The 10,450-nt window shown below is 32.3% G+C and overlaps 1 protein-coding gene across 1 annotated transcript; it reads right to left on the bottom strand.

The window, feature by feature from the left end:
- Positions 1 to 4,228: 4,228 nt before the first annotated feature.
- On the bottom strand, positions 4,229 to 7,444 carry LOC115960579. Its single transcript, XM_031079522.1, has 3 exons — positions 7,262 to 7,444; positions 5,745 to 6,270; positions 4,229 to 4,376 (listed from the first exon to the last, which is right to left on the bottom strand). The coding sequence occupies exons 2-3, from the start codon at positions 6,208 to 6,210 to the stop codon at positions 4,327 to 4,329; spliced, it is 516 nt and encodes a 171-aa protein (XP_030935382.1). The 5' UTR covers positions 6,211 to 6,270; positions 7,262 to 7,444; the 3' UTR covers positions 4,229 to 4,326.
- Positions 7,445 to 10,450: the final 3,006 nt, after the last annotated feature.

Genomic DNA, 10,450 nt, shown 5'->3' with positions numbered 1-10,450 from the left:
TGCCTGATTATGGAACCAGGCATGGAGAGGAGGATACTTCGCCACAGGTATAGGTGATAGATCATATGAAATTGAAAGCTAATTTTGGAGGCCTTAAAAGTTCAATGCGCATAAAAAGTTCATTAATCGGCTAAGTGCACAATATTTTTACAACAAATCTTAGGTGGCGGTTGTTATTAGTTCTAATCTGAATCTACATTTGAAAATAACAACTTGGCACATGGTAGTTTTAGTTTTTTTTTTTTGAATGACACATAGTATTTGTTGTGTTAGTATTGTGAAAATGTTGTGGACATAACAATCAACATAATAATTATTTTTCATTTTCAAAAAAAAAAAAAACATAATAATTATTTTTTGTTTAAATATGTTATTTAATAATTATAGTGATTATTAATAGGCATTTGTTAGGGGAGTACTCCTTTTGATAAGGATGAATGATTTTTTTTTTCTTTTATTTGAAGAAAACAGATGTGCCAAAATAATAATTGAGAGTTTAAATATAGGATGGAACTTAAATTTAATTAAAATAATAATTTGTAAAATTGTGAGATTTTAAAATCTTTTATTATAGGTCAACTAAAAATAAAATTGCTTCAATCTTATATATATTATAGATTATAGATGTCTCTGTTTGGTTTTTTTTTTTTTGGGGATCGATTACTACTTTTTTGACCATCTATTAAGTTGTAACACATCATTTTTAACATGGTCCTGATATTGTTTTCAACCCCCATGAACTGGAATTGTTGCTAGCAAAGAATGAAATATTGCTGCTATGGTTAGAAATACTCTTGAGTGTATTACAACTGGAATATCTGGTCTATAACAACATGTGCCTTAGGATTGGAATGTGTGACCTGGTGGATTGTGCCAATATTGTAAGAGTCTACATTGTTGTGAGTTGTGTTTCCTTCTAAATTTAGTGTGTTGTATTAGTTTTCTTCTATTGGAAGATTTGCTGAAAATTAATAAAAATAAATTCTATCTTAAAATTTGCATTTTAAAAATATTGTAAAAAGTTAATTCAAACTTACCTTTAAAAACCCACCTTACAATCACCAAGTAGCCTTGTTAAAATGAGAGCCCAACAACCACTTGCCTATCACTTTGGGCCCGCAGAGATGGCCAAGTCTTAACAAAAGGTATTAACTTTTGAGTCCAAAAAAATGGACCCAAAACAACCTTGTTAATGTAGGTATCGTATTTGACCTTTGTTAAAAACTAGCATGCAACATGTGCACGAGATTTGTTAAATGTTATTAATATTATTATTTTTTAAAATTGAAAAAAAAAAAAATGAAGTACGGTTGAATTGAAGTAGTTTAATCAGTGTCTTCTTTTGGTAAAAAGATTTGATTCATGTTTTGAGTTTTCGGAGACTATTTCTTATTCTATTAACAATTGTAATGTGTTATGATTTAAAATGGAATAGAATTTAGTGTTTTCTTAGAGACTTTTGTCACTTGAAAGAGGTAAGAGGTGGAGAAATATTAGGTGTTTGTGTTTGATGGGAAGATGGACAACCTTTGTAGATAAGTAGAGAGGAAGGTAAAAAAATAAATAAATAAAACTCTTTAGAGACCAACGGTATGAGACAGAGAGAGAATTTGGAAGTTTTTAGGAATTGTGGATTAAAACTATGGATAATCTCTTAGGATTTTGAACCCAATAAATTACTTGACTCTAAAAATAAAAAATTAAATAGATACATGATGCAAAATTGAGAATCTAATTAGATTTTCTTCCAATTTTGGCTTAATATATATATATATATATATATATATATATAATACAGACAGTGTTACCACTGCACAAATGAAAATTCTTGTGGAGTGGGGTCAAGGGCTGCGGATTTGTATTCTTCTTGCAGACCCTTATTAAACCGTGATGTTCATACTATTGCATTATAATTGGAAAGAAGAACCAACGATCAAGTGGCTGATTAATTTAACCAAGGAAGCTAGTAGGAAAAACATGCATTTGCCAGCTTTAATTCACACCCTTTTATGTCTTTGTTTTAATACTGAGCTTAGACTACCTTTTGCTCAGTCTCTATGGACATTGACTTTTTTGTGTTTCCATTCATTGCATTCACTTTCACCCAGAAACAAAATTGAAATGAACAATTTGTTTTGTGATGTAACCCCATTACGCCCGACTTAATTGACTGAATCAAGATCGTGCACCTTCATTTTTCACCATCAAAGAATTTTGAACACCTGGACCAAGTATCTCAAGCGAAAAACATTTATTATGTTAAGCTTGAAGATTGGTGCAAAAAAGCTACTTCAACAGCTTATTATTGCTGACTGATTCACGGGTTGCTTTAAGAATATTGTGTTGAAGACTTTCACCGAAATGGTGTATTCTTTGGATAGTGATGAGTACCAAACTACCAATGAGGTGGGCTTGCGAGCACCTGTGGTGTTGGCCGTTGGGTCTTAACCCGGGAGCAGAAAAAGTGCTATTATGATCACGATTAGGTAGGGAAACCACACCGGTCGCTCCTCTCTAACCATTTTTTTTTTTTACACCAAAAATAAAAAAAACAGTCCCAATGAGGTGAGCTTTTGAGCTGAGTATGTGATTTTTTGTTTTGTTTTTTTTTTTTGTTTTTAATATATATAAGTAAAGAGTGTGGATTTTTCACAGTATGCATAACTCTATTGTGTATGGATTCCATTGGTTAAAAAGTAATAGAAGATCTATTGGGTCAAAAAAAAAAAAAAAAAAAAAAAAAAAAAAAAACAGTCCCAATGAGGTGAGCTTTTGAGCTGAGTATGTGATTTTTTGTTTTTAATATATATAAGTAAAGAGTGTGGATTTTTCACAGTATGCATAACCCTATTGTGTATGGATTCCATTTGTTAAAAAGTAATAGAAGATCTATTGGGTCTTTTTCACCTAGCACAATCATATGAAATGTATACTCAATATTGTTACTTTAGTATTTTTTTTTCCCCCAAGGCCATGATAAAGTATGATCAGGCGGAGCATTTTTAGGAAAGCTGTTGAGTCTAAATGATTTGACATGAGTGATTAAGAAAGATTGCTTTGATACACATCTCTGTTTTGTGACTCATAAAACGGGAGGTTCTTGTCAATTATATGTATATGTATTAGTCAGATAGATATTGGCTGGAACTCACTAGTGCACAAATGTGTCCGGTATTGATAATCAAAATTTGGAAGTGATTAGTAACTTCCCTGTTTCATTCTTCTCGTATACAAGGCCTTCAACTGTTCCCAAATTGCATTCTCTTCGACACCATTTTCATTTTTCAATTGAGGAATTAACAGAATTTTGATGATAGTGGCAGTGGTTAAAATCCTTCCATCCCATATATTTAAGTTATGCATACCTTCTGCTTATGCCTAGTAATATTTAATTTGATATGCATATCCACACAATACACAAGAAAGTATCTCTTGTGATAGGTATGCCAAATCACCCATGTAACAATCCAATGAGTGAATTCCATGTGATTTAGCATGCACGGGCGTGCACACTCTTACACAGGTATACCAAATCACCTAATGTAAAAATTCAATGAGTGAATTCTATGTGATTCAACCTGCATGCGTGCACGAGAGAGAGAGAGAGAGAGAGAGGTCATCTTAGTATTTCACAAAATATTTACATTAGAATCAAACATAATACTATTTCCCATATGTACAGACATTTATACATCAAAGAATTGCAGCACACACTCATACACCTCTGTCACTTTAACCCAATTTTGGGCTTCACATTCTTAAAAATTTCCTAGTTAACTCACCTTGTTTTTTTTCCTTCTCTTTTTTCTATTTTTTTTATGGCTAAACACTCGTTACAATTATATCACAGAGATTATATACACCCTCAAATCTTAATAGCAGCAGGTCTTTCCTTCCCAGTCAACCCAGATAGAAATAGTGAGAAAGTAAGTCCCCTCCCAACACTGGGAAAACCATCCATCCCTCATCCTTTGCCATTGCTATTCGTCTGAGCCAATCCTTTCTAGTAGAAACTCCAAACTACATATTCTCCTGTTCCTTTTTTTTTTAGAACTTTTTTTTTAGAACTTTTTTTTCTTTTTAATTTTTGTTTCTTCTACTGGGAAAACCATCCATCCCTCATCCTTTGCCATTGCTATTCGTCTGAGCCAATCCTTTCTAGTAGAAACTTCAAACTACATATTCTTCTTTTCCTTTTTTTTTTTTTTTTTTTATAACTTTTTTTTTCTTTTTAATTTTTGTTTCTTCTACTATATACAAAATGTAGAATTGTTTACAAAAGCAGCATGAGAAGTACCAAATGTAATCGCCAGCAAGTCCTGGATCTCAGCTGCTTCGAAGAGAAGAGAGCCACTGCTCCATGAATTTCTCACTTTCTGCACAGTGAAGCAAAATACAGAGAAGAAATGAGTAAGACAATCAACTAATGGAAATAATGCAGTTAAACAATAATCAATTGGATGCATGAAAATTTCAAATGCACAGGCCGAATGCCATGGAAGGTAAAGGGAAAGGGGACTTGGGATTCACAAAGTTGAAGAACATTCGATCAATTGAATGCCCCTTCCCTAACTATGTTGGCCTTGAAATCTCGTACTAGACATAATCTGATTGTTGATTACCCCATCAATTATATCATGCTAAAATTGACACAATCCTCTTTGTGCAGGTCCTGGCAGCCCCAGGTCCCACCCACATTCACTTCTCTCATGCTTCAAATTGATAACTATATCCTCTACTGGCAGACTTTACCAATACAGTAAATGTATCAGCAGATATCAGTCATATTAGTTTGACAGCTTGGTTGGTATCCTGTATCTTTATATGTTAAGCAAAGAAATAGGGAAAGATTGCAATCTTAAAATTCAACAAGATGAACTGTACTGCAGCTATTCTCCTGGTATGAACTTAGGCATTTTCTGATTCTCAGCTCAGTGAACAATGCAACATCCAATACACAATTTGAAAATCAGGAGCTTCTTTGAATGTGTGTTTCAAGTTACACAACACACAATGAATTTTGGACCCATAACCTCACCCTCACCCTCCACCCTGTTCTTAATGAAAGAGGAAGTACCATTAAGCTAGAGCTCATTAGCAAGTGTATGATGCAATTTACAAACCCAATATCAGAACTTAGTTATATGCAACAACTCTATGGCCTACAATGTCCACACATCTCATCAAGTCCACGTTTTAGCTAACTCAAGGTTATTGCGTCAGGGCTTTGACAGATGTTGCTTCCTATATGACCTTCTCCCACTTTCTATTTGTTAAGACCCAGAAATTGCAAGTTTTTTATTTATTTATATTGAATGTCAGAAAAATTAACAGGCTCACTTGAGCCATCTAATTCTCTGAATGACTAGCAAATAATACAAAATTAAGATTTTTCCTTTGCATCACATGTAAGTACAAACCCAAATAACCATGGCTGCTGCGTCCAACCAACATATTATTTCTGTAGATGAAAGATTACCCTTTTCTGATTCTGATATGATCCTAAACTATTAGCAATACTAAAGGACGTGACCCTACATGATTGCTAGATTGATAGCATAAAAGTTATGATATGTATTCAACACAAAAGCAAAATCTCTTAATATAATGATCAAAAGGTAACTTAGTCAATTATATTTCATGTATCAAAAACACTAAAAACTTTCTGGGCCCCAGGAATAAAACTCATGTAAGGAGGGAGTGGGGAGGGGTAGGAGGGAACATGAAGAAGAAGAAGCTCTCACCATCTATATAACTATGTGGGATGTTCCCAACAGTGCTCAAGATATCGTTCTTCGAGTTCTCCACCGTATCATGATATCCATGACCATAGCATTGAACCAGCACGGCAAAACTGTCATCAGGATCATCATCATCACTCTGAAACCCAGGTCCATGAGGCTCTAACCATCCAATTGACCAATCTGAATCATCAGACTCTGAACCTGAAACACATTCCCCATCAGATGGCACAATAACAACATCATATTCCCTATCAATTTTCCGCTCTTCCCGACTATGCCATTTGCGCTTCATCCTTCTTGATGAGAAGGACATTTTGGTCCCTTTAACCAAAGGGAATTTCAGAGCATCAGATTCCCACATACTCGAATCAGATGAAGGATTCATCGAAGACCCATTGGAGATTCTAGGCTCTTCTTGTTTCCCACTCCACAACCACCATGAGAGATTGGTAAAAGCCACAGCCATAAAATTCACTTAAAAATTCCTAAGCACTTGGCACCAACTATTCTGCCTTGAAGCAATAATCTACATTCAGAACATTTTATCAATAACAATGAACATATATGAACAACAAAAGGAAGTCATATATGAAAGCTCAATTCAAACATTACTGACAAGAAATACATATATAAACCGAAAAATAAAATAAAAAACAAAAAAACACTCACTTTCATGAACCATAAGCAGCAAAAGCTATAGCTTTAAATGAAATTTATATAAGTTTGGTTAGTTTGCTTGCAGAGAAATCTTAAGAAGTGCCTTTTTTATCAATTAACAACCAAAAATGTTGAAAAGCTTATTTCCCTTTCCCTTTTCTTTCCTTCTCATTTTTTTGTCAACCAAATGCAGGGTGTTTAAAGAAAAAAAAAAGAAAAAAAAAAACACAACACAACACAGAGTTACATAACCTCCACTGTAACATACATTGGATAGAGACGCACACACAGATTCCTGAATTAGATAGTCAAAAAACCCATCTTTCCTAAAGAAGAAAACACGTATTTACCAAATTTAGCGCTCTAAAATAATGCAATAAACGAGTCATTTAACAATACCAAAAATAAAAAATAAAAACCTCAGAGTCGACCTTAATTAGATGACTCATTCACACAGCCAAATCTTAACAATTTTTTAAAAAAATACAAACTTTCCCGTTTGCTAAATCATCAAAACAATCAAAACCCATGTTTTAGTTTTGGACTTTCTGATCAATCAAGCACAGAAATGAACGCAAAAATATGATATCGAACAAAACAAGTTAAAAATAGAAGTACTTGAATAAAACAAAGAAGAAGAAAAAAAACAATCCAGCTTCTATATAAATTCTTGGATTCTTCAAATCCTATGAAATGAGAAAAATAGCCAAGACTACTTTTTGAAAACCAACAATCCCAACAAACAAAAGAAGAAAAAAAAAACACTAAAATTCTTGCCGTGTCCCTCAGACTTCGAATATTTGAAGAAGATTCAATGTACCCAGATAAAGAAATAAACAGATAGTATTTAATCCATGTACCTTGAAGCCAGATTTACATTAAAGCAACGGAATCTTGGGCTGTTAAGTTTTACCTCTCTCGGAAGAAAGAATCAGTTTTTTTTTTTTTTTTTTTTTTTAAGAGAGAATCACTCAGAGAAACAACAGAAAGAGAGTTGGAGTTCTATTCTTCTGTAATGTTTTATAGCGTGTTGGACACCCTGGGATTACTCTAAGGTCCCCCAATAGTTTGACAGCTAAAAAATAAAACAAAGACAAAACAAAAGTCTATCTTCAAAGTCCAAACCAGATTATTAATGGAAAATTGTTCAAAACAGTTTTATTAATAAAACCTAAAACTAAGACAAAGGTTTATCTCCAAAGTCCAAATCAGATTATTAATGGAAGATTATTCAAAATTTTTTTTGGAAAATTATTCAAATTCACAATTTAATCAGGTGCATTTTTAATCATATGACCTATTTAAAAGTATAGATGATTTTATAAATCACCAAATAATAATTTCGAGGTTTCTCTAAATTAGTGTTTTTTTTTTTTTTTGAGGAACCTCTAATTTAGTTTGAAAGTAAACTTTATTATTTAAAAAAAATTTAATATTGTACAATACTAATATGTGTAGAACTGAGGCACTAGTTGCTTACACGTGTGTACATCTAAAAATAAGGGTATGTGAGTTTTACAATTAGAAAAATGTATCTTATAATCTTATAAATAGCTACTTTCACGCTAGGAAATCTATCACAAGCAATCCATAAAAGGATGCTATGAGATACTTTTTCCACAAGTAGAAGGTGCTACCGTGCATGTAGCTTTGTATACGGGTCAATGATATAACATTTTTTTACAATTTATTGAAATGTCGATTTGTAATTTGATATAATGTTACTTTTATCAATTAAAAACAAACATAACATTACTTTTATACGATCATATTAATGACATGATTTTTATTTTTTACTATAATCAATTACAACATGATTTTTTTTAATGAAAACAAAATGATATGTAATTACAATTATTGGGACAAAATGATTTTTTTCTTTTTCTTTTGGGTCATAGAATTATTGTTTGGATGCCCATAAAGCCTCTTTTTTTTTTCTTCACAACTTGCTAAAACAATCATTTCACTTTATATGAATTCTAATAGTCAAGATTTTAAGATGATAGAAGTTGCAATTGCTATAATATTACTTTAGAATATACGAATCCTAAAATAGTGAAAAACAAAATTATGAAAATTTTAAGGTCACTATAGAGTATTGATGAGACTTGAGAGAAGCGTGGAATTGAATTATTACAAAGTTGAGTCCATGTGCTGGGTCATGGGTGGCTACTTGGAAATTGGACAGAAGGGGCTCGTAGAAATTGTCAATTTTGGTCATGATAAATGATAATGGCGACGTGGTGGCTTGAATGACCACGCACTTGTGTTGCGTGCATGAATTGCCCAAGCAACTTTAACCCAACAGTATACCAACAGTTTTAGTGTGTTCCGCCTTTAGTTTTTGGGTATTTTTTACTCCACAATGACGCACGAGCGGCACGTGCTCCAATTTAAACAGTTTTCTTTACAATTAAAAACATAATATAGATTTGACTAAAATTCCTTGAATCTAATCTAAACTTTTGTTTTTCCCAATTTTCATGTTAGTCGGCAATGGAATAGAGTAGCTTCCCACCTTACCAGGCGTGCAAATTTATCTCTCAATTTACCAGTTTGAATGGAAGATGTATTACTAGATAGTGAAAATATAATTATGACCGATTTGACTTTACTTTCATATTGAAGTTTATGTTTTTTTTTTAAATAGAAAATAATATATTATGTGATAGGAGTTTAAGTGATAACTTAATGGTAATGATATTTGTGAGAAGAATATATTAATAGAGAAAAATTATAGTCTTAGGACCTTAATTTTAAGTTAGTCTTGTATACTTGTAGCTTTGTAAATGTGGGTTGTATCAAGTGTTTTACAGGTAGTAGAGTTAGTTCTAGTGTTTAGAATCAGTTGGGATAACTAACTAACTGTATATCTGTGTTCTACATGTGGGTTGTATCAAGAGTGTTGTACAGGTAGTAGAGTGAGTTTATGGTTAGAATTAGATGGGATAACTAACTAATTAACTGTATTGGCCAACTGTGGTATAACTGATCGTGCCAACTATGTTTAGAAGAGTATTCCTTCTCTCACTCTCATTTCTTTCTATCTTAGGAGGTCAGATTCCCTTGAACTAATCACTGCCATACTTCTTATAAAATTCCAACATTTCCGTACTTAGGATATATAGCTTAGAAACTTAACATATAGGCTGATTCCTAGTTTCCTTCAACTCTCATTAGGCTAAGTACTTGATGTCGAGGAATTACATGAGGAAAAGAGAAAGAGAGAAATGCCTACCAACTACATAGAATTGGCCTAAGAAGAGTTGAAGAAAATTCCAAGAATTAACTCTCTGATTGTCATTGCATCAGTTTGTGATATCATATGTCTGAGATTTAGACTCCACTTTCCACCCTCACTATTTACCTATTTCAAATATATATTATGTTGTGGTCCAAATAACAATTCATCTTAATCTCCATGTAATAGGTTTTGAGGTGATTTTTTTTTTTTTTTTTTTTAATTCAATAGTCACAACAATGTGAAGGTTCGAACCTCAATCCTTCTTATAAAAGAGATAATACAATGTTATTAAATTACAAGGTTTTTGAACGATTATTTCAAACCAAATTATTGGACATCTTTATCTATCATGTGCTAATATGGAAATTAAAAGTTTTCTTCTAAATTAGTTTGGAAGAAAATTCATCTAACCCACTACTAGATGATTGATAAAACCATTTACTATTTTATGTGCATATTTAGTCACATTATTTATTTAATAAGTAATGTGAATAGTTTTCCAAGCAGCGGCCCACATGATGGACTAAAAGGGATTCCTCTAAGCGAAGAAAATTGTGCTCAAATAAAATTATTCACTCCAATTGAAGTTAAAACTTCACCTTATATTATTATAGTTTGGACATTCTATATTTATTTCTAAATTATACCACTCAATAAAAAATAATCTTCTTCTCAAAAATAAAAAATAAACTTATAAAAAGAGGGTGTCACTGTTATCTGTCAACTATTTGATGGCGTTGTCATATTTTTATTAACTATTCAGAAAAATTTTAGATAAGTAATAATCCAGTTGAGAGATATTAGT

Source organism: Quercus lobata, chromosome 9, assembly GCF_001633185.2.
Source record: "Quercus lobata isolate SW786 chromosome 9, ValleyOak3.0 Primary Assembly, whole genome shotgun sequence".
NCBI classification, from domain to species: domain Eukaryota; kingdom Viridiplantae; phylum Streptophyta; class Magnoliopsida; order Fagales; family Fagaceae; genus Quercus; species Quercus lobata.
The sequence above is the reverse complement of the archived record's forward strand: the minus strand, read 5'-3'. Positions and strand labels throughout refer to the sequence as shown.